We start from the raw sequence: 25,562 nt of genomic DNA, 5'->3' as shown, positions 1-25,562 counted from the left end.
TGGAAAAAAGATTACAGTACCTTGTGCTGTAGCTTGTCCATTTACAGAACAGAAATACTGGTTTTGAATTTGAGACATAAACAGTAGACAAACTTTAAAGTAGTATCTAATCATCCCCCAGCAAGTAGGTTATTATTGGGTGTACTCCTCCGTGATGCACACACTCCTTTCCAGCCTTCTAAATATTCTCAGGTTCAGCTGCCTATGATGGTATATTCTCTGAATAAGCCAACCTAAAATAGATTGTAAACACATACCAGTGATACATTTTCTTCTGTCACTATTTCTAGAGCTTTTCACTGAATATTTTCAATAAGGTTCCATCAATGCCCTACACAATTCATCTGCTTCTGCTGTTGACATTCTTCTGTTTATGCAGCTAAGAACTGTAGTAAACCTTGTTGTAGGATCACAGTAGTAAAAAAAAAAATATTCAGAAATGTATTTCTGGAAGATGACAAAACAGGGCACTTGGAAACAGAATCAGCTTGTCTCATTAATGTTCCAAGGACTAGAATATTGTTGCTTTATGTGGAAAAGTAATATTTACAGAAACAGAAGGGATGAACCTTAAGCATCAATAAGGCACAAACCCATTATTTTCATAGCATGCAAAAATCATAATTGCAGATGTTAGATTACATCTGCTGGTCAGATTACCTGATGCAGATGTTCTTCTTTTAAATGCACTACTAAAATAGTGTTTGTGAATGAAAAACTCAGATTCACAATAACTTGTATATACCTGTATAGAAGACAGCCATGCTCTGTAATCAAATTTTGGTAATCAAAAAGCCCAAAAAGTGGTAATTTAAGGTGGTGTTTATGTAGATATACACATATCTATATGTGTATCTCTACCTATACAGATACATATGTCAGAGAGAGTGCAGAAATGTTTTCCATAGAGATGCATGTTAAATCAGAACCTGTTTCACATCTGCAATGGTGCTTTATTTAACAGATTTAATACTCTTAGTCTCTTAAGAGGAGACTTACCTTGTGTATTCTAATCTGTAAAATCTGTGATAAGTACATACATAAAAAAGGCAAAGAATGTTATTTCCAGTAGTGTAGTCTTAATAATGTAGTTGTTTAAATACTAAGTAGAAACAGATGATAAGGGGTTTTTTTGAAATACACATTTAATTTGGTTTATAATTTTTTCTCCTACTCTACATGAGCATTCTTCTGCTCAGAGGCATGTTTTCCTCTCTAAGCCTCCTTTGCACATCACTTTGTCAGTAATTGCTAGAAAATACCTTTCAGTACATCCCAGACTTCAGATTTGAGCAGAGGACTTGGCCAATCTGCCCTTCCAAGCTGCATTCCTTCAAGTTCACCCATGACCAGGTTCAACAGCTGGAGCTTCATTACATGATACCCCCTTCATGTTTGTTCTTAGTAGACCTGTTTACCTCAAGAAAAGTAACTAAGAAAATGACAAATTCTAGTAGGAGATGCACATTTCAAATTAAGCATTACTGGTTTGAATATTGCAGTAATATAAATCTAATATGAAAACAAACCTTCATCTGATGCAGCAGTAAACATAAAAAAGGAGATTGGTTTCAATTATATTAAATAAGTAGTTGGCCATCTAAAACAGAGGAATGATGTAGTTAATAGAAAATTGAAGACTAAAAACCCAAAATTTTTGCAGCATGAGGGAAAAACTAATCATGTATCACAGCATTCTGCATTAGACTTTTAGCTGAAAGAGAAAGTATTTGAAATGCCTTCACACAGAAACTGTAAAAAACACTTAAGTGTTTTTTTAAATGTAAAAAACACTTAATTATGTAATAGAAGAGATACATGAGAACAATTTTAGTCTTACAGTAACAAATTAAAAAGCTGGGCTCAATCTTAAAACATGATCCATTATTTTCCTCACATTAACCAAGTGGTACACCCAAAACACAGTAGCACATACATAAAAGAGGACTAAAGAGTGAAGGATTGACTGTCCCTAATTAATGTTTCAATTAATGACCTATCATCTGGTTCATCTCAGATACTTGCACTCATCATTGAAAATTTCAAGAAAAAGGATTTTTATAAAGAAACATCATGAGAGCTCAAATGGCTGTAAAGCCTAAAAGTACAAGCAGAGGGAAGCCTCCCAGGACATTGAAGTTTTTGTTTTCTCCACCTCTTTGCATTTGCTTAATGGCTTCCTTGTTATAAATGACAGAGGAGCAGAACAAGATTTTCCATCTCTAAAGATGGTGGCATGTCATCTTACAGGACTGTGTCTTCTGTAGCTACAATATAAACCAATTCCTTTTAGTGCAATAATTTTATGAGTGGACAGCACCACAGTCCCAATGAGACCACAGCATTTTGCACTAAGTAGGTGCTTCTGCATCATGTGTACTGGATTAAGTGTACAATTTCTGTTATTGTTTAAAGAAATTACCTCTAATCCAGCAAATGCAGGGCTGGAACACATGACATACCAGACACCCAAATCCCAGGAAGTGCACACAGCTTTGCTACACACACATAATGCTTCACTCCTGCTTTAATTGTGACACTTCTCAGAATGATGCACTGAGTGCTGGGCTATGGAAACTTCAGATCATGAGTCACCTAGTCCAGCATACATTACCTTAGAATATTACAAGGCAGTGATGAAAAAGTATCTTTCTCCTGTTCACGTGTCTTAAATACTGTATACCAAACAGACATCAAAGTGTTTCCTTTAGGTTATTATTTGTAGTTTATTTATCTCTGAACAGGTTTGGTGGGGTTTGAAATGCCTTGGCTGTATGTGAATTCAAGCATGGCAGCATATGACTATTGTTCACTAGGAGCACTTTATGGCTGCAGCCTTAGGAAGCCAATGTGATTCTGGAATGAAAGGCTATTTAAGGCCACAGTAACAAATTAATATACCTTAATATACCTACATATACACTGCTACTTTACACTGTAATTCAGTAAAGATTTAAGGCTCCTGCTGTGAAACTCCCCATGAAACATTCAGTGTTTTTGTTTGCATCATCTGTTACACAGCACTGCACTGTAGCCACCCCATGAACTGCCTGTCAAGTTAAAAGAACTTCTGTCATTCAGCTTCTCAAATTGCTTATCTACTCAGAGCTCCTCCTCCATTACAGCAAAATACAATTTTTGAAAGAACTGTATTCTGTAATAAAGTAATCCACTTATACATTTAGCAAAGAGACATAATTTTCTTTAAATACATGCAAAAAAAAACCCCCAGTGCTCCTACCCATACTCATTTTTAGAAATTTTATTCTGCCAGTTATGAGTGAACCCATCTGAACTGTAGCCATCCAGAAGTCTGCTCCCCAATCAGAGCTAGTCATCCAGGCTCCATCCTAAATCAATACAGAGATAGGCACCTTCAAAGAGCAGGAGATTTAGATAGTGGGATGAGTATCTCGAGGTGAATGAATTACCTGCAGAGCTGCCTCTCTCCCCTCCCCATCCTGATTATCTGTAGAAGCAGCCTCAGTGAGTGATTGAAATGACACACCTAACTCCTACCTTAGTCAAGTTGGATAACATGGATCCCACCCTAAGTGTTTGACCTCTGACACTGTTGCTGGCTATAAATAGCAGTATCTGTTATTTAAAATAATACCACATGAAAAGAAAAAGAGTGTTACATTAATTCAAAAATATTTTCCTGTGACACCTCCAAAGCGTGAAAACATTTTCCTATGCTCTGGAAAAGCATCTTAACAAGTGAATGCAAAACTGGAGAACACTTGGATCTCAGAAGGTAGGAAAGCTCATTTTCCTCCTTTTGTCTATGCATAGAAAAGAAGTAGGAGAGATTCAGACATATTAGTTTTTAAATTTTTAAAAACACCTACCTTTGAAAATCTTGCTAGAAGATACTTAGAAAACACAAGTAGCATTCAGAATTGCAGCAGGAGTGCTCCTGAAAATTTTATTAATGTGCCACCTTTATCTTTGGGACTCTCTGCTTGTCCTAAGAAAAATGATCAAATAAGAGGCTTGGAAATTTATTAACAGAAGTTAAAATCCCTTTTTCCAATAAACCTAGGTTAAATACACACCATGTTTTGGTCATTTTTTTTCTATGTACTCATAAATTCCAAATGTTTTAGCAAAACAGTAAGTGACAGTTTATGCATTCAAATCAAATTTCAGTTTCTAGGTAAATATAACTTTTGCACATCTGAAAAACTCACCATACCATAATCAATAAGCAGTAATTCTTCATTTTTTTATGTATTACCAATTAAAAAAAGGTGTGTTAAGCTACAGTGGTTTCAATTTGTAAAGTTTAATAGAATTGCTGATCTTTTTTAAGAACCAAGAGAAGAATAAAAGATATTTGTATAACATATTTTTATATTTACACCAACAAATAAGCACAAACCCTTTCCTTTAGAAAGAGGTCAACAAAAGTAGAACACCTTTCACAAAGGAAGCAGATTTGGAAGCAAATAATTTGGATTTAGTACCTCTGGCTTTATCTGCTTCCATAACCAAATTCTCTTCCCTTATGTTCTTAGGCATTCCCCAAATCCTGACTGCTTTCATGCAACCTCAGTTATCCCAGAAAGGCAACTGAGTTGTAGGTATCACTGACTCCTTGGGCCAAGCACCATAACTTCTACAAAACTGGACCAGTCATTTGCTGTGGATATGCATGGACAATGTGGAAAAAAAATCTACATTATTATAAGTGACCATTTTTTTGCTCACAGTAAACAGATTTCTGGTTAAAAGTTGGAATCAGAAAATTTTATAAAGGCTGTTCTGTCTCTTGACTGCTAAGAGAGTGGTTCCCAAAAAGATTTTTCTGTGGGAGAAGTGTTAAATAACTCCCCATGCTGCAGGTAGAATTTTAAGTATTATACTTGGTAAATATTGGTTAATATTTTTTATTTCTGCATTTCTATAGAAAAATTGAGATGGGAAGAATTGAGACAAGTGGTGTTTTCAAGGGAAGCAGAAATAGGAGTAGGAGCAGACTTGCATATAAAATACATACTCTACCTTTTGAAGACATTTCCTCCCAGCCCTCAGTATCCAGTCTGTCTGGTTGCTGCACTGGCTGAACCTTCATCTGCCAAAAGCAACACAATGACAAACTTTTATACTACAGGCCATTATTCCAGCAGAGGAGTTGCATGGAGGAGTGTCTGCATCCCCAGCAATTGTCTACATCATATTCTCCCACTTTTCATTTTGTAGACACTCCTGCTGTTACAGCAATAGTAAAAAAGTAATAGTGGGATAAAATTTACAGTATTTTATTTTTTATTATTATTCATTTAATGCAGGGAAATGTCAACTATCAAGTATATCTGGAAAAAATTATAGACCATTGTTTGAGAATTACTGGCAATGAAAATTAACCTTGTCAATGAGAAAGACTAATTTTTATAGAACAAAGGTGACAAAAGGTGCACAAATCCCTCGGTGTTAGAATTTTAGAATTTCTAATTTTAAAATGAGAATTACTGTAAGTAGTAAGAGGACAAATAAATTTCTATTCACTTCTATTTTTTTGTTGATTAAAGTCCAATATGAATTTGATGAAGACAAATCACTCCCCCCCTTTTTTAAGATAGATGACTGTGAGCATTTTAGAGCCTGTTTATTCAAGCCAGCCTAGTTGCAGGGTATAATGCTCTTCTGAGTAGATCTTGGAGTTCTGTATGGGGTTTGAGTAACCTATTTCCAAAGCTCCATGTGTGAGGTGGGATCACAGTCTACAAGAACCTGAGGATGATATTGCTGTGATTGCCAGCAAGTAGCACTCCAACTGGTACTTACTGCAAAATAACATTAAACTGGCAAAGTACTAACTTGTGATGCTGATAGATTTTCCTTGTAGGACTATTTTAGTAGAAGAGGCAGAGGCTTTGACCTGTCAAAAAGTTGACACCAGAACCTGCAAATGCACTGAGGATACACAGTGAAATCTTAAGCATGTATAAATTAAGATAATTTACACAATTATCTGTTACAGAATCTTACAGGAATAGGTTATTCTTACCATACAGGCTCATACATTAATGTGAGATTATTATACTATTACCAGTTACCTTCAAAGACCTACACAAGTGTTATCTAAGCTCCTCAAAAACTTGCCAAGTTAACATTTTTTTTCCACTCCTAGCTGAGATCTGTCACGGTGTTCTGCAAATAAAGTAACAAAGACTGGAAACCAGCCATTTTTCAGAAGCAGTTGGAGAGCTGGGTAGGTCCATGTATGCTGTAGATTAGGATTTAAGCCTCCCAGCAATATGAAATTTGTCTACATCGCATGTGTTGCAGTACTAACATATGGTGATGTTTTGACTTCTAGATGAGCTTGGCTTCTTCCAAGCTGTTAACTTTCATTTTGCAGTTGTAACTCTACAGAATGAGACTAGAAAATGAAGGAAACTGAACCTTACTTTCAAACACGAGACCAGATCTTATGAGTCTGACATCAGGACAAAAATACCCTTCCCCTCCTGCTGCTAAGCGGAGTTTTGTACATCAGATTTCACAAGGAGGGGACGGTGGAAGGAAGGTGACGCTATAGGCATCACGCTACTCAAGGTGTGTTTCGGACCAGGACAAGCTGTCGAGAAGCGACCTCAGCTCAGAGGCTCGGGAGACCCCCGACCCCCGTGTTACCGCCCAGCGGGCCGCTCCAGCGGCGGGGCCGGGCCGGGCGGAGCCGCCCCGCATTCCCCGCATTCCGGGGGCAGAGAGCGCCCGGGGCCGCTGCCCCTTCCTCCACCGCCCGGGCCCGGGAGCAATGGGCCGCGGGCAGCCCGCCCAGAGGAGGCGGCGCCCGCCGGGGCCCGGCCCGGGGGCAGGGCGGCAGAGCGCCGGGAGGAGGAGGAGGCCGGGCGGGGGAGAACCGGCGTGGCGAGCCTCAGGCTGGGCACGGCGCTGCGGGAGCGAGAGGGTCCCGGCGGGGACGGGGGGCGGGCGCGGGTGCCGGTCCCGCATTCCCAGCCCGGCCCCGCGGTCACGTGCGGCCCCGCTGCGCCTCCCCGCACGGCCCCGCCCCGGCAAGGAGGCGGTGGCGGGGGTTAACCCGTGGCAGGGCGGCGCGGGCGGAGCGGAGCCGAGCAGAGCAGAGCAGAGCAGGAAGCGCCCGGGGAGGGAGGCGGGAGAGGCGGCCGCGCTCCGGAGGAGGAGGAAGGGGGTTGGGAGCCCGGCCGCCGTCGCCGCCTTCGCCGCCTTCGCCTCTTCCTTCCGCCCGCTGCGCGGAGCGAGGCGCGCGGGAGGCACCTGTCACAGCCGCCAGGGCGAGCGCGGCGTCCTCCGCGGTGAGAGGCGGCGGCGGCGGCAGCGGCAGCAGCAGGAGAGGCCCGGCACAGCTCAGCGGGCCCGGCGCGGAGAAGGCTGCGGAGATGATGCCGGTGAGTGAGAACGGGGAGAGTTCGCGTCGTCGCTCCCCGGCCTGGCGCCGCGCTGCCGGGCGCTGGGACGCCTCGCCGTTTCCTGCGGGCCTGCCGGCGGCGGATGGAGTGCGCGGCGCCGCCGTCATCCCCGGGCCAGCCGGGACAGAGGGCTGCGGGGCTGCGGAGACATCGGCGGGCTCCGTGCCGGGGGTGGGGCCGCGGGTCACCGGCGTCCCCGGCTGTGGAGGGGCACGACCTGCCCCCGCCCCTCCACCCGCGGGGCTGCACCGGCCGTGACAGGTCGAGGCCGCGTCCCCCCGGGCTGTGGCGGAGCGGCGCCTCACGCACCCCGGCGGGGAGCGGGGGTCGCCTCCGGGTCGCTGCCGGCCGCCGAGGCCCGCCGTGAGGCGTGGGGGGTGCGCTGTGTTTGGGTGAGTGGGTGTGCGGGCGGTGTGTCTGTTTGTTTCGGGGTTTTCCACCCGAACCCCGATCCCTCGCCGCCCCGGTGCGGGGAAGGGCTGAACCGTCCCGGGGCAGGCGGCTCCGGCCCTCCTGCCGGGGTCAGGCGAGCGCAGGCGGCAGCGCCGTGTCAGCCTGGCTCCTTCCTCGGTTCCTGTCACCGCTTTTGTGACACCGTCGCTTATTTATCGAAGACAGACACTTTCCTTTCGCTGCAAGCAACCTTGATTGTCTTCTGTGACAGAATCCCTGTCCGTTTCCTGCCCCCCGCTTCCCTCCCTTGTCGCTGAGGGCTGATGCAGTGGTCAGAGGAGAGTTGTTCCTGATGACTGTTCGTTTTATGACAAGATCCTCTGGGACGGAGTAATAAACAATCACATTCCTTTTGTTGATTTCTTTCAAACTCTATTTGATCTCAAATGTGGCTTTATGGGATACTCCAATATAAGGGGCTATCTCCCATGTTATCTCTAATTCTAGTAGAAATTAGCTTTTTATTTACAGTTCCTCTGCAGTGTTTGCAGCTGAAGCACTGCAGCAGAATGTTTCTCTGTGAGAACATTAAAGACATCTTTAACAAGGTTTTATTGCTCTAAATTTGTTTCCTGACTGAGAGGAGAAAACAAATAGCTCAAACTGGGTGTAAAATTTCAGATTGACGAGCACAGGTAGTGTTTAAAAGCCAGGTATTATGACAAGCTTTTTTAACATCATATGCACTTTAACTTCCAGCTGCTGGGTGCCAAAATACTCTATTGATAGGGATGAGAATTGCAGTGCACTGGGCGTGTTAGAAACCAGCAACAAAGTTCATGGAGTTAGAACTTGTGCCATGAACTTATGGATGTTAGCATGCAGAAACAAAAACAAGGTGACAGCTTCATCTCAGCTTTGGTTATGCTTTACATTCATGAAATTCCTATTGAAAACCCAGCATGCCAATGACATGCTAAGTCAGAACAAACGTATTTGCTTCCCATTACTAACCTGTGTGTGGGTTTCAGGTTAACGTCATAACTTGGGTAGTGCAGGGATTGACTTCTTAGAAAGTTTCTTTTTACCTATTTGGATGTTTCTGCCAGTGTCTTGTGTTACCTTCTTGCTTGTTCAAATGTGGTGGTTGTTTATATTTATTGGAGGGTGGTTGAAGATTCAGACTTCTTACTGTGTTTTTGAAACACACTTCAAAGCATTTTTAACTGACGGATGAATTTTAATAAAAACAAATTACCTTGCTACAGGAGTAGTAGTCTTGCAGATTAGAGTTTACTGGGTCCAAGTCCTGAAATAATAAATACTTAATTGTTCTAAAGCCATTTTAGATGCTGTTATGGACAGTCTATCAGTCAGGAATATGTATATTTAAATAAATATATATATTTAAATGGACTCGTAACAGTGCCTTCAGTCTTCCAGTTTTTCATCCCAGCTAGGCTACAAGAGTGAAAAAACCCAACTCCATTTACTGTACTCATCAATATATAATATCCAAATAATATAAACATATGGCTGTAGAACTGGACCAAGTGTTTAAGGCTTTTACTCATTTTTTTGTATTCTGAGAATGGAAAAGTTAGTGATCTAACTTTTTACCTTGAGAATTCCTTGACTTCATAGTCATGGAAGCTTTTTTTTGCCCCCTAAACCTCTTGGGTTTTTGTCTGTGGGTGTTTTGGGCTTTGGGCTTTTTTATATAATTAGCAAAAACATAAGCTAGCAAGAGGAGAAATTTTAATAACTGCTGGACTTACCTACTTGTTACAACAGTTCATCACCATAGTTCAAACTAAATGTTTAACTTTTGTAGTTTCTTAAGATTCACATTTATTAGACTTGTAGTAATTGATTTGGGCCACTTTTGCATTGGTAATTTTTTTTGGCATTTGTACAACCATTTATAAGAGTGAAATAGTATCTGAAGTCCCTGTTTTCTCCTTTGGTGTCTGTTGTGATTTTTTCCTCCCCTCACATAGGGAACAGTGTTACTTCTCAGAGGTTTTTATCAATTACAGTTTCTTTTGTGAGTGGGATACTTCCCACTCTGTTCCTCAGCATCCTTTTCTTGGAAGGATTTTATTCATTATCTTTTTTCATACTGCTTATTCTGGTTCTGAAAAATACAGAATAACTGTTCTTGGTCCTAAACACAGTTGAGCTTGAAGAAGAATTAATGATTTAGACTACAGATTTCTCACCTGGGGTTGTTTTCCCCCTTTGCTTTGCTGACAAGATGTATCAATCATAACCCCTTTCATTGCCTTCAGGAGATAAGGGCTGTGTGTATGGAGAGCTTATGATGCTACACTGAAAATCACCTCTGTTCCCATAAGTTTGCCTTGATTAGAGGGATATTTTTTCTCTGAAAAGTAAAGGTTAGTCTTTCTTGCATTCTTGGAATAAAGCATGCAAGCATAGGACTATGTGGTATCCTTTCAGAGAGGAAATTGTTGGGGTTAAAACAACCACAGTTACATTTATTTGCAAAATTATTGTGGATAAAGCTCCTTTTTCAGCCACAAAATCTACAACATGATTGGAGGAACTTAGTTATGTATATTTTTGTCTATTTGACTCAGTAGAGAGGTTTTTATTTGTGGTACTGTAGAGTTTGTGTTTGAAAGTATTGGAAACTTTCCCTTAAATAATGCAATTAATGTTTTTTTTTTTCTTGCATGATAGTTCTAGAGTTACCTCTTCTGTCAAGTATTAGCATTTCTCTTGGGCACAAGGGTGCACACAAGAAAAAGTCACTTATGAGAAGCACAGTTTTCCCACTTATAAAGAAATGCAATGCAATAACGAACTAATATGTCGGAGAAGAGTGTGACACTTTCCTCTTTTTGCCTTAATTTTGGGTATAATTCTTTCCCAGCATGTGAGCAGGTAACACCACACTGAAGAACTGTGTGGAGTTCATGTAACATCAATACCATAACAAGACAGGTGCTGGTGGGTGCTGTGTAAGAAACTGTGATGGTGGAATCTTTGAGGAGGCAGAGTTGTATTGCATGTTCTCCTAGCAGAGCTTTTCTGGGTTTGCCTTTAATTCATGAATATCAGTGAGGCTGCAGCCAGCATTCACATTTTGGAAAGCATCTAGGGGAGCTTTAAGGACTTTGTGTGAGGTCAGAGTTGCTGGACACATCCTTGTGTAGGATCAGGTTCTTGTGATGGTTGTTGTCACAGAAGGGACAGTGTGGAGTGTTTAATGGGTTTATTCATTTATTTTTCTAGTTAATTTTGTGGGACACTGCAAGTCCTCTCTGAAGATGCCCATGACTAATGCACATTTTGTTAGACTAGAGAATTTATATGGAAGCTCCTGAGCTATGAAGATGAATACTATGATAAAATAGAAAGCAAAGATGGATATCCTCAGGAGTTATTTTTCAATTAAGCTTTTGAATTAATAAAAAGTGGGGGGTTTGGTGGACTTTTTGTCCTTTGGTTGTTTTAAAATGAGTATACACTTGTCCTGTGTTTGGTCTAAAACATTTCCCAAAAAGTCCAAAGTGGGCATTGTTTATTATATTGCTTATAATTTAAAACCAAAATATTCTTAAATCAGTGTCCCCTGTTCTCTTTCCAAAGGAAGGTTGCTACTGATATAATTAAACATTGTAGAGGAAGATGTGTCATTTTAATACAGTTAAATCAATATTATGAATTTTCATTATTTTAATATGAGCAATTTTCAGTGATATGGAGATAAAATATATTGTGATTAATTCAGAACTGTTAATTCAGCCAAGTTCTCAGCAATACTGATATCCTGGTTTGCTGAATAAATCTGAACTGACTGTAGAGAATAATTTGCATGTTTATCAGCCATTATTAATGGAGTTATTTATTGCAACAAAGCTTAAAGGCCATTTCATGTTTTTTTGGATCATGTCACTATTTTTTTAGGTTGACAGAATATGGCCTATTCTGTGGTAAAAATAAGTTCATCAGCTTCACCATGTCAACAAATGTACTATGCACATGCTAGTCTGATAATAGAATATTTAAATGTATTTATTAGATCTGTGTGGGTCTGTGAAATGGATGAGAAATTGAGGGAAAGGATGCTCTCTCATGTGTTAACATAGATGACTTTGTTGTCCATTGCAGACTTCAGAGAAAATAACTATTTGTTTGACAACAAAATTCCATTCCACCAGATTGATTTTTCTAACAAAGCCAAGTTTCATATGAAATACATTATTTAAAAAAACCTTGCTAATTCAGATATTTATATTTAGATGCATACAGCTGTGGAGAAGCCCCCATTATGCCAAGAGCTGCCCATAGACAGAAAAAAGGTGGTGCTTTTTTGTAAAGAATTTGAAATCTAGTGCTTGGTATTACAACCAGTGCTCATGTTTATTATCTTCTTAAATGTCTGGGGGGAGGGGGTTGATTTTTTTTTTTTTGTCTTTGTAAACTATAGGCATCTTTAAAAATAAAAAATCTTTGCTGGGAATAGAGGTTTGAAGAAGGAAACAAATTATTGCCTGATTTGGGGAGAGGGGGGAAGGCATCTTGCTCCCTTTCCCTCATGACTCACTGGTGGAATTTACAAGTCTTATGTGTTTGTCTAAATTAAAAGCTTAATATTACCATACATTAATTACTAGCACAAGATAGCTCAAAATACTTAACCTCTAAAATGAATGTGCTAGCCTGGGATATAGGAGGTTTATTCCTGGGTTTGTATCAGACCCCAGCAAAAGGAGATGATACAAATTTTTTCTTAAATTGAAAAATTATTTTATTATGTGATCCGAAATATCTTTGAAATCTTTCTGCATTTATGAACAGTTTTTCTGTCAGCCTTGAATCTAGTGTCTCATTTGTTCTTAAATTGTGGTAAGATTTTTAAGTAAACAAATATTCTGAGATAAGAATTTTAACACTTCAGGCTGGTACATTTTTCTGGGAGTTGGGAAATCTGCCATTATCATCTATTAAACTTGAAAGCATGTAATAATCCTGAATGTGTTAGGCAATTTATCAGTGGAGTGTGCTCAATGTTTTGAGGTTCTGCAAGCAGTTTTTTTATGACAGACAATAATAGAATTATATTGTGCAATAATAGACACCATCCTTCAGAAGCAGATTTGTGTGTCAAAGGCAACAATGGTACCTGGAGGACAAAGCATAAATTCTGTAATAACTCAAAGGACCAGCAAGAATATGAACTGCTTAGTGGAGGAACAAAAAATGGTTTGAACTCCAAATTTCAGTGACTTACCTGGATTTTAGGTCACCCTGTTATTTTTCTTAGCTCATGCTTGGAAGCAGGCACATGTGCTGGAGAGCAGGTTTATCTGTCACTGTGGTGCAGGATGTTGGAGCAGCTGAATTCCTTTCTGGGCTGAGGTTTCCCAGTGGGGGTGAGCTGGGTTAACCATTTCCTGCAGCTCTGGAAGAGGCTGCTTCCTCTTGCCTGCTGCCCATTCCCACCACTGGCTGTGCATGGACTGCCCTGCTCTATTACTGCACCTGAGTGGGTCACAGCTGGTGAGAGAGAGATGGTGAATCGTGTATCTTGATCAGAAGGCTTGATTTATTAAGATATTATATATAATACATTATGACTATACTAATAGAATATAGAGAGAGGTTTGCAGAGCAGCTAGGCTAGCTAAGAATAGATGGAAAGAATGAATCTATAACAAAGTTGTGGCCAAGGACTCAGTCCCCTAGCTTGCACTGGTGATTGGCCCTTAATTATAAACATAGGAAATGAGCCAATCAAGGTGTCCCTGTTGCATTCCACAGCAGCTGATAATTGTTTACCTTGTCTTCTGAAGCCTCTGACCTCCAGAAGACGCAGAAATCCGAAAGAAAGGATTTCTGTGGAGAAATGTCTGCGACACTGCTGTTCTCAGCAAACCCATCCAGCTCACTAAACACCTGTCAATAGCTGTATCCAAAGGGAATTGAAGAGATTTATGTACATGTGTGGATAAATGTATCCATGTACATGTGTGTGTATTGCACTGACTGTTGTCTTATCCATGTTGGTACAGGAGGGAGCTCACTGCTTGGCTAAGATTGATACCAGAGAAGGGGATTGATACCAGCCAAGTGGAATCTCTCTCTTCAAGTATTTTTATTTATTCAGTTGAGTTTATTGTGGAGCTCTACCCCAGGCAATGTATTTTGAGCAGGTGAGTAGAGCAGTGAGGTGAAACTGAAGTCTCTGCAGTGCAGTAACGTTGTTACTTCAGAGATAAGTTATGGTTTCACCACTTTCCACATCTTTATTGCATATCCAGTAACACTTTACATTTTCTCTGAAATGGGAAAAGTAAAGGATATTGGTTTTTTGGTAAAATGTGTGGTCTTTGAGGAAATCTTGAGAAACAAGTATAAAGTTGGGACACAAAAAAAAATGGAAAACCAATAAAATTTACCTGGCAGTTGCTAGTCTATCATAATTTTCCACCCCTCACTTTGCAGTAGTGCATTCCTTCTGATTTCTGCCCATTATTTCCTTATTCTCTGGATTCATAGTGTATTCTAGCCTAGTTCTTTGCTAGTGGAAGTACAATTAAGATTTTTTAGTTTCCAGTTCACTGCTTTGCTTAGCAGCAGAATTCTATTTATGTGTGAAGAGTGTAGCTATAAAATACTTTATTTAAGGAATTTCAACTGCAGCAGGAAGCAATCTCATCTAAACTTGCATATGTTGCAGACACTGTATTTAACCCATGTGTCCTTATGGCTGTTTGACAAAAGGATTTCAGTGTTTGCATGATTAAACTTTTGTTTATAAATTGAGAATGGGGGAAGAATTGGAGGCTTCAGTTTTGTGTAGATGAAATGGATGCAACTGCAGGGATTGCTGAAGTCCTGCATCCCTGCTGCCCCCTCCCTTGTATTGGCTCTCTCTGGTATTTATCTCTTTCTGTGCTGAGCTGTTTGCAAACTCAGCAGGAAGTTGTTTGCCTTTACTTTTTTTTATTCCTTTGTTTCCTTTTTCCCCTGCCAGGATACTTCTCTGCCATCTGAGCACACTGAAACTGACTCCGTGCAGGGTCAGATAAGCCCTGGAACCAGCCCAAGAAAGGGCAGGAGTGTGTGGATTGCAGGAAGGATGTAATCAGTTTTATCAGTTTAGGTTTGGATCTTGTAGCTTGAAATTACTCCATGGTGGTGAATGAATATGGATGGGGAGATGAAATCCTACCAGAAGCACCTAGATCTATGTCCAAAATGGCAAACAACAAAACTTCCCTGCTCTCTGAAGTCAGAACAAGTAAACAGTGAGTTTCTAAGGTCTCTGCCAGGCTAATCTAGGAGAGTCTCTCCAGTCCCAAATCCCTTGCTCATCAGCACAATGCATTGACTGGCATCTGAATTAATTCTGTGTCCTAATCTCTTGGGAGCCAGTTGGACACTGGGGGACCAGTGAGCCTTGTTCTCCTGAAATCCAGAATGTGTCTGTCCAGACCTACTAAGGTGAATAGCAGAGAATTGTTGAGAGCTCCTGTATCAGATGAAAAAAGTAGACAGAGATGTGGAGGAAAGTCTTGCCTGCATTGCTCTCTGGTGTTTAAAGGGAAAGAAACTGGTTTGAGCCTGGCAAGGTTTACCACAGCCATTAAGTACAGGCTTACCTGCTTAATTTTTTTTTTTTTTTTTTTTTTTTTTTTTTTTTTTTTTTTTTTTTTTTTTTTTAGTTTCTCTAAGAAGCTGGGTAAAGTCTTAGTTTACAGTAACAGGTACAGTTTAAGGTGAGAAGACATACTTTGAGTGCATTTTTGCATGATAAAATCCTTTTTTAATCCTGTTTCCTAATGCAATTTGTCTAATTTATGTTTCAAGACAGTTGTGCACCTGTTGGTATTCTTATTGCTGCTTTGCAGATGATACTTTCAACATACTAATGATACTTTCAACATACTAATGGTACTTTCAACATAATTCAACTTTTTATTTTCTTACCCCCATGCTTACTACTTTATAACAAACATGCTTCAGAAAGCATATCTGACTATTTTCTGAAATCTTAACTAGGGTGGTGGTCAAAATCTGTCCTGAATTTATTCTACCTGGACAGAGGGGTTTTCAAATCACTTAAATCCCAAACATTGTCATAATATGTCTTTAATAAATGTTACTGATATCTCAGTCACTTCCTTTGGAGAGATAAAATGTGAGGAGAGGATATTTTCACATTGTTATGGTATAATTGATGTCTGTAAGATGGTTGGCAGGCTGTTAATGTTTCACAGAGAGGGTAATGTGATAGCCAGGGCATAAACCATGTGATGGTATGGACAGCATAGGAAACCAGAATCCCTAACAAGTTTAAACAGTTACCAGTGGTTTTTTGACTGAAACTGTTACCCACTGACAGCTTAACTAACTTGTCTGGGCATCTGAGAAAGCATCTGTGAAGCCATTGCTTACAAATCCTACAAGATGGTTTTTATACTACATGGGTATGTTAGCTAGCTAACTTATTCAAATATATGAGGCAAAGCAGTCAAACCTGGTTCTTAGTGTTAAAGCTGCTAACCACAGAGGAGTGGTTAGATTTTGCTGCTGTGTATTTAAAATGCAAGTTCTTGGAATGGAAATTTTGAATGATTTTTCAGGCTAGTGAATGGGTTAATTACTGTTCAGGCACCAAACATTGGACTCTAGGTATGTTTTGGGAGATGGCTGAGTTCTTGAAACAGTGTCTTGTAAAAATAAACTGTGAAACTCTTCTCTGTGTGCAGCTTCATCTCTGCATGCAGCTCTGAATGTCTCAGCATGCCTGATGCTTAATTTCCTAATGTACTGTTTTATTGTCCCAAGTCATCTAAGTTTCAGTCCATTTTAGCTGCAAGTCTGAATCACATACTTCTGATTGTGGAAAAAGGATCTGGAATGCTTGACCTGCCTTACACTTCTAAATCATGTCAGGTTCAATGCAATTATTTTAAAACCATATCACATGGATGTGAGTCTATTCCAGCCCATGCCACTTGGAGATCTTTTCAGCCCATTTTCTGAATAGTTTTTTTGCTCTACTAATAGTACAGTGTAGCTGTCATTTTATTGTTATTTATTAACACTTCAGCAAGGGCTGGTTGGATATGGGAAGGTGCTATACATATCCAGGCTTTACACTCAAACAAATATATTTCAAGTCTTGTTTGCAGTGCTCTCTTCCTGCCAGATTCCTGGCTGCAGTACTTTATTTTTTCCTTTTCCCCTCACCCCAGATGGTGGAGAGCAATAGTATTTGTTTTTGTCAAAGTGACAGGAGGTAAAGTTGTGAAGGAGGTTAAATCAGTTTAAATTCTATTTACTCCAATGTGATTTTGAAATCCAATTCAATAGTTACATTGGAATAATTTAGTTTATATATCAGGTATTTTAGTTTTGCTCATTTTCAGCTAAACAATGTACTTTTGAATTGGATCCTCTTTCATGAGTACCAACCTTTAGAATATTTTGATAGAGGAATTCTTGTGTTTTTGCTTCAAAATTATAACCTGAAAAAGCACTTTAAGGGACATAAAAGACACACTGCACCAGAGGATTTACTGTACAGTGTTTCTAATATGGGATTTTTGTGTTTCTGGGTGTTTTATAACATTCAACCTGACAAATCTTTGTGATTTGAGTCTTCAAGGCATTACTGGATTACCCCCATTTGCTGCTGCTCCCTTCCCCCCTCCATCTGAAGCTCCCAAATACTGCTCAGTTCTGAAGAACTGAGAGGCTTTGACACAAAATTACAAGAAAGCTTGATCTGGAGCCTGCACTTAGTTGCCTTTATCTTTGCTGAGCAGGAAAAAGCTTTTGGTCAGCTTTTTCTTATCTCTCCAATGATTTAGAAATTTTTCAAGCACTGAGGTTTCAACAACCTCTTTTCTTCCAGTGCTCAGGGATGGCTGTTCTGATGTCTCTGAATTTGTCTTCCTGAAGTGGGGACCAAAGTCTTTCAGTGATTCTTCTTGTCAATTAGTGCAGTTTTCTTATGAGACAAGATGTGTTCAAATATGTGAAAGAAAGCAAAAATATGAATGTTTTCATGTAGATTTGTATGTTTTTATATATCAGTAGCAGAAGCAATAATGGGATAAACAGTCTGGTTTCCTGTGGGCTTAGAGGTGCCACTGTGTTTCTAACATCTTTTGGAGAGCAGATTGTAAAATCCCTTCCATTCATTCCAGCCTCATATGGGAAAAGGGAAAAACCCCAAAACCCATTCTCTCTGTATGTTATTGAGTGTACAGTTGTTTGTAGTGGAACATCATGATTTTACCTCTTGCAGTAGGCTCAAGAAATTGCATAGACTTGGTTGTCAGTTTACTGAAGTTGAAGTGATATGTAAACCTAGGTACCTGTCTCATGGAGTGTTATTAATTTATCTGTGAAAATACTGATTTTGTTGTTATTGCTGATGGGTTTTGTTTTTAAGTTTGTTTGTTTTCCCAGTATGATCCATGGATTTTTGCTTGGTCCTACTGTAGAAAGAGAATACATAGAAAAAACCCCAAGGTGTTTGGGTTTTTAAAGTCTTGGATGCAAATGATAAGAAGTTAATTTTAATCTGTACGTAATATTAAGGTGTCTGTTTAGATTAATTTTCCACAAATATGGAAAAGCTTAGCTTAGCCTCTGTGCAATCATGCATATTTGTAGTTAAGCATGTTTAAATAAATTGTACATTTGCACTTTCAGCATTTACAATATAGCAAGAGGAGAGAAGTGACAATAGTCAAAGAGTAAAATAGGCTGGCAAAGTGACACAGAAGTTATTAAAACAAATAAGCCTTAATTTAAGTTATTGCTACCCTGCATGCAGTATGGTGTTATATTCCTTCTGAACTTGCTTTTCTTCTTACTTGTTCATTACTTCTCTAAGTGTCCTTAGCTGCTCACACCTAGCAGTTTTCACCTCTAGCTTTATATTCAGTCATTTTCCATTTTGTACAAGCGTTTGATGCAAAGTTGTATACATTTCAGAGAATTAGACTTTTTAATTTTTCCTTTATATCCTTTTTTCCTCCATCATTCTGTGCAGTTTTCAGAGATCATGAATGTGTTAATATTGTGGTACTTTAGTGGGATCACAGGCTGCAATTACTTTCCTGCTGAGTGATTTACATAGTCTGCAGGTGTATAGATTTGCTACATATGAGCTTTGTCATACAGAGCAAGACTTCTTGGATCTTAAATGGGATTTTTTTTGCATTTAATGTAGGAAAACAGCTTATGTCAGTGAAATAGTGCATTTATCTTACCTCCTTCATATAGAACATTCAAAACTTCTTGAAATTTTAGTGAGGAAAATCCCCTTCTTTCTTTAATTCAGGATTTTGAGGCTGAAACATTAAGCAACCAGAGACTGGTATTCTTATCTCTCTCCATATAGCCTAGATTTGTATTTACCTGTCTGTCAGTAAGAGTTCTAAAGCAGCCAAATGCCTGCACTGGATCAGGTACTCAGTGGGGAGATGGTACTTTCATAGAACACAGGGGACTACTCTGTGTTTGTATTGGTTTTATTATTTATCTGATTTAACAAAATACACACAGATGTTTTCAGTTATTTCAGGAGGGAACGACAGGATGAAAGGGAAATTCAGTGACACATGTTTATTTTAGTTCCTATTCTTCTTTTGAAAGAATCCAGTTATCCAATAGGTATGACAGGCTTTAGTGTTTGATCCTCCCGTGTGCTGCTGTTCTGCATGTCTGTCTTGCCTTCCTAAGTAAGGCTTTTATAAATTTGGGGGGCAGTTTAGAAGAATTCAGACCATAGCCATGGTTGAAAGAATGGCACAGTATGTCTTAAAACAGGCCCAGCTTTTCCTCTCAAATATTTATTCATGTGATAGTTTGTTTTTCTGGCAGATCAAGATACAATCTGGTTTTGGAGAACAACCAGATTAGATTTTTTCCATCCTTCCTAAAGCAAAACAACCCTTCCCTTTTAAAAAATAACCTTGAGTTTCTCATTTATTTAAAATGTTCTTAGTTGCTAACAGGTTCATATTTTTAAGTTGCAGCATTTTAAACATCTGACACTATTCTACCAATGACACTCAATAAATCTCTCAACATGGTACATGTTTGCTGTGCAGGAAGGAAGAATACTGCATGGGATCAGAATGTTTTTGTTAGTGACACAATGCATTATGGAGGGACAGTCCTGATTCTGAATGTCAAAGCACATCAAATGAAGTCTGTCATTAGCTTTGCCTGCTCTGCTGCTGCTGGTAGGGAAGGGTAAAGTAAAAATGTTGTGGCTCACAGCAAAGTTGGGAGCTCCATGCAGTGTCCTACACAAAATGTGGCTCCTAGCTCTGAGAGAGATGGTTCTGCTGATATTTCATAGTGCGGGTCAGCTTGTTTGGGTTTGGTTTTGGTTTGTTTTTACCCCTGGGTCCCTCCTCTCTCCATTTGCTCTAGGAAGGGAAGGATCAGGCTGCAGAATTGTGCTTTGCTCCTGCAGTTGCAGAGTAAGGGCTGAAAGCCCTGCTGGTGCTGTGGCACTGCCTGTTCCCCACGCCCGATCCTGTGTGGTGCTGACAGGAAGGATGATAAACATTTGCTGTCCCTTGACATGATGGGACAGTCAGAAACAGTTTACAGTATATTCTTTGCTGCTTGAATTATGTCCAGCAAGAAGACAGACTTTGCCAAGAATGGAGTAGTGCCTGAACTGTCATATTTTTAGGTATAAATATATGGTGGTGTTGTTTTTAAGCTGGTTGTTCCACTTCAAATATTTTTGATTTAAAAAAATGTGTCATGGAAATGTCTTTTGACAATTGTTAGGATCATTTGCTCTTAGGACTTCTCCTCCTTCATTGCCTCTTCAACAGGAAAATCACTTCTGTGTCTTTTGAGACAGTCAGAGGCTTACATGTAAATTTATTTAAGAAAAATACTTACTGTTTGTCATTATTATAATAGCAACAAAGTCTACTATTGCACAATGAGAGGATAGCAGAACTCCCGTACTGCAACCTTGCCTAATTAGGTGAAACTTGATCCAGCCTATCTTGTTCCTGTCACAGCTGTGGCCTGTCTTGTTTCTTTAGAACATCTTATCAGTGCTCGTCATTGCTGCCTGAATTCATGTGCCAGTAGACCAAAAATACTCCATTTAAGTAGTTTTTCACTGTAGTTGTTGCACAGAAACTGTTATTAGGTTTTAGCTTTACACATTATTTTTACATTCACTGCTATTTCCAACTGTCCACATGAAGAATATTTTAAGGATGGTTCTTCAGAATATTGTAAAAGCATCAAAAGGGAAATCTTGGCTACCAAAAAAGACTGGACTTAAATCTAAACAGCGGACCAAGGACAGAATTATAAAAAAGAAGGTGGGAAAACATTGTTTTTTGTTTATTTGCTGTAATCTTAAGTAGTTTTGGATTTCTTTTAGTAAAACCAAACAATGACTCTTTATAATGGACTAGAGTGTGAGAGTGAGAGAGTGTGTGTGTGTGAGATTTTTACTTGAACATCAGGAATTTTTGCCTTATATGAGTATAAAATGCCTGAAATTTTTATTTTTACCTTGCATAGCTTGATTTATTATTATTAGTTTTTGATTCAGCCAAAGTGGACTTCTGAGTATAAAACAACAGCTTTTAATTTTTAAATCTGCCACCTTAAAACTAAAGAAATGTTTTGGAAAGAGTCATTCCACTCTGATGGGAGGAAAATTCTGCTGGTTTGCCTGTTGAATCCCCAAGGATGTATTCACTTTTCATTTACTATTTTTTACCAAGCCAGATAACATCTTTACATCTGAGATTGAATGGCTGGTATTCCCTGAAAGCAATGCACTAAACAATCAGTATTTTATTAATACTTCCTGCTTAGTGGAAGAAAGCTGTGGTAGTACTTTGTGCATTCACACTATTGAAAATAAAGAAGAAAGAATAGTGCTAGTTCCATTTACAACACTACATATGGTTGTGTCTCTCCAGATTTTTGTAGAAATTGTTCCTTGTTTGTAAAATGATAAAATTATCATCAGTGCTGCAAATCACCTTTATTATTTGACAAAAAGCATGATCTTTAGTAAAAATCCATGTTGATTGGTTTTCTTTTGGTTTGTGGTTTAGATGTTTTGGTTTGATGGGGTGTCTTTTTCATATTTTGTTGAACAGTTTGTAAAAGAAAAGATACAAATGCCTGGCTTTGTATCCTATGCTTTTTTCCGTGGGATTATTTTTCAATGCAGTAGGTAGGTCAGGCTTTTCTGGAATTCAGTGGATTTTTGATGACTTTGCTGTAGCTGTTGACAAGGTCAAACACAAGACTGTAGAAACATCAGCACCTCCCTGTCCTTAACCTTGGCCAAAATATTTTTAATAATTTGAGAACATTTGGTTCTATGCTACAAATTCAATGGGACACTTGTGTTAAATGCGGATTTTTAAGATTGTTTTCTTTCAGGAAAATTGACTCAAACCCTCACACTGAGCTCTGCTCTTCACCTTTGCCTGGTGTTGTCAGACTGAGCTTTCTTTCTAAGTAAATTGCAGTGTTGCCATTTCTAATATGCAAAAAAACTTGAATGGGACTTTGCTCCATATCCCCACCTAATAAAAGTAAAATACTCAATTTTTTGTCTTTCTTATCTATCATCTGGTTCTCAAGTCTTGGTGGAGGGTGTCCTTGTGTGTGGAGTTTGGGGTTCAGGGGGTTTTTTGTGTGTGTGGTTTTTTCTGGTTTGGGTTTGCAAGTGGGGCATTTTTTTGTTTCCATTTGTGTGTGGTTCTTTGGTTTGGGTGGGTTTATTTTTTTTTAAACCTTTCATTTTAGTGAACACAACTTTTTTTTTCCCTGACTTTCCAGCTGAGATTATTATGTAATAAAAGGATCTCTGAAGCTGAGTCATCTTGAATTCGTTAAGTTTTGGTTTTAATTTATTGCCAGTTCACCCGTGTGTACTGTGAATTTTACAGCACTGTGGTTGTGTTGTTCTTCAGGCACATCTTCCTTAATGATTTGGAGAATAAAATATTTAGGAGTATTTTTAACATGTTATTCATATCTCATCAGCTGATGGAATGGAATGGGCAGCTTGTACTTTAGGACTGTTTTAGCAAGCTTGTGATGCATTTGAGGTGGGGCACCCTGGTTACCCTGTCAGATGTGAAAGATTCAGATCTCTGAACATCAGAACCGGGTGATGTGTGGGATGTACAGTGAGATGCAGTTGTAGTGCCACAGTGGTTCCTCCCTCCTTTTCTGAGGTGCTCTGAGGCCACTCCTGACCTTGTACTGGGGGTCCCCACATAGCTCTGAGCTGTTTGGTTTGGAGGACCCTGACCTGAAGGTGTGAAGAACAGTGAAGTATGAGCATCATGTTCATATTTTATTAAATAGAGCTGGTGGACTTTATGGACAATTGGAAAGATCACTGCACCACTGCAGCCTTGTTTTGATCTGGAGACTTGCTGTCCTCCATCCTTCTGACCTTTCCTGTGCATTAGTAATATTTTGTGCATTTGCAAATGCAGCAACTGCTGCAGTGTTCTGAGAGTTTAGTGGGAATCCAATATTTAAGGAATTCTCATATTTATAGGCCTTATTTAAGGAATTCTCATATTTATAGGCCTTATCAACTTCCAAAATCCTTTGTTATATATTGCTGGGCTATTTGCTAGTTTCTTAAATAGATTAGAATATCTTTTTTTTTTTAGTTTTAATTCATCAGCATAAAATTTTGACAGCTGATTTTATTGGTTTGTTTCAAGCTGCTTTAGATAAATCTCATTGAAATTAGGCAGGTAGTACTAGATGAGGTTTGTCATTTGAAGATTCACTGTAAAAAAATATTCCAGAAGACAGAGTATCCTTAATGAAGACAGCAAGTATAAAAAAAACCTCTGGAACTTCTTCAGAGCTGCTTGATTTAAAGATCAGTCTTTTGCTCTTGGTTGATAGGGCCCATATGCAATAATCCTATAAGGAATCATATAATGCTAATTTGCAAGGTGAGAACTTAAGTATTGAACCATCATGAACATTGTAAGCATCAAATGATTAGAGCAGAAAATCTTTCAGGAAGCAAGAATCTTTCAGGAAGAGTCTCCAGCTTCCACCTTTTAATAATAATTGTGTATATTGTGAAAAGATAGCATATGGCACCTGTCTTTTAAACAGTGAAAGAAAGCAAAATTTCAGAGCCTCGTTTTGGGGAGAATAAAAATCCATTTTTAATCTGTGTTGCCTGATGGAGAAATGTTATCAGGCAGAACTTGTTAGTGTACCTAGAATGATGCCTGTGCTCCAAAGTCCCTACGTGCTAACCGGTGTCTTGACAGTCCTTGGGTAGAATTATTTGCGTCAAGGAGCAGCAACAAGATCTCTTGCTGTTCCTCCAGATGTAGCGATTTAGGAATCAAGCCAAAAGAAAATATGATGCAGGGATGTTGAACTCATTCTGTAGCAAGTGCCAAATTATATTTCCCACTAGAAAACATCACAAGAGGCATGTTTTATAGATTTCTCTAACTTCAGGCTTTGTTGCTTTAGCTGATGATGATAAATATTGCACTTGGACAGATACTCTTCTAAAATAGCAGTGTGATATGTAATGCAATCTCTTTGTTTTTTTCGTTTTTCCCTTTTAAGCTATACTCATTTTCCCCTGCTGTAGCCACAACTTTACTGCCCACCTTTTAAATTTTGTGTAAATCTCAGCTCTCACTTGGTTTTAGCAGAGCTGTCTGAATCTAAAGCAAGGCATTTCAATGTTTTAACAAATAACAAATGGCTTCTCTAAAGATAATGTCTGGAGATCTGGCATTGGTTCACTCCCATGGATTGACTCTGACTTCTTGTATAGCAAAATGTAGTCTAAAATCTGATACAGGATTATAATGCCTGAGTGATGTCACTCTTCTGTCCCAGGCAGATGCTAGAAACTTAACATTTGTTAGGTCAGTTGGTTTTTTTAGTCCCGTTGATATCTTGCTTCTCACAGCCTGCAGTCTGTGGGTTGTTTTCATTGTTTACACAAGTGAACTCTTGGTTGCTTTGTTTTCAGTAGGTATTGTTTTCCTAGAGCTCTGGAAGTCTTTCATGTTGCTGCTGTGAACCTTTCATTTAACAGTTTGTGGATCTGTCCTGCAGATGATAGTTGCTGTCTCCTTCCTTTAGCAAAAATGGTGATTTATTTCCCTGCCCTGCAGGAATAAGGGGCTTCAGGCTGCAGATCTGCAATGATGCTGTAGCTCTTTTTCTGTCAAAGAAAAGAAAGTGTCCAAAGTATCCCCTCTGCAAATAAGTATCAGGTAGGTCTAAGTAGGAATAGCCTGAGTCCTGTTGACCACCTACTGTTGCATATGGCAGCTCATGAATGGGGCAAAGGCAACAATCCTGGAAATCCTGAGAGGAAATCTCTGTGGTTCTGTCAGTTCCTTAAGCCTTAACAACATGCAGGCCCTAAACAAGATTTCCCTACATTTTTATAAGATTTTTTTTAAACTCTATACATCTACATTTCTAAATGAGGAGTTAAATACTTAATTAAAATTATTCCTATGCTTCAGCAAGAGAAGTAATTTTATGCACAATTATTGTCTGACAGGCTCCTGGTTGTGCTTTCTGTGGGCAGCTTGTCTAGTGCAGAGCATGATGAAGGTGGATCTCAACATGGATTTTTTTTTTTTCCCAGTGATAGCAAAATAGCAAATAATTGTAACTAGCATATGAGCTGATACAAAAAAAGCCACTTCTGTGAGATAAATATATTGAAGTACATTTAGG

General features: G+C 39.2%; 1 protein-coding gene across 3 annotated transcripts in view; it reads left to right on the top strand.

Annotated features, from left to right (window-relative positions):
- The first annotated feature begins 7,197 nt into the window (after nucleotides 1-7,197).
- PPP1R13B (protein phosphatase 1 regulatory subunit 13B) overlaps nucleotides 7,198-25,562 on the top strand; it is a 69,809-nt gene continuing 51,444 nt past the window's right edge. The window contains exon 1 of one of the 3 annotated variants that reach the window (XM_058025695.1): nucleotides 7,198-7,379. In XM_058025695.1, coding sequence (XP_057881678.1) covers nucleotides 7,371-7,379 — 9 coding nt within the window. In that variant the 5' untranslated portion in view covers nucleotides 7,198-7,370. The remainder of the gene's footprint in view (nucleotides 7,380-25,562) is intronic. The other 2 variants (XM_058025693.1, XM_058025694.1) reach the window with 2 other exon arrangements.

This window comes from Melospiza georgiana, chromosome 6 (assembly GCF_028018845.1).
Source record: "Melospiza georgiana isolate bMelGeo1 chromosome 6, bMelGeo1.pri, whole genome shotgun sequence".
Taxonomy (NCBI): Eukaryota; Metazoa; Chordata; class Aves; order Passeriformes; family Passerellidae; genus Melospiza; species Melospiza georgiana.
The sequence above is the reverse complement of the archived record's forward strand: the minus strand, read 5'-3'. Positions and strand labels throughout refer to the sequence as shown.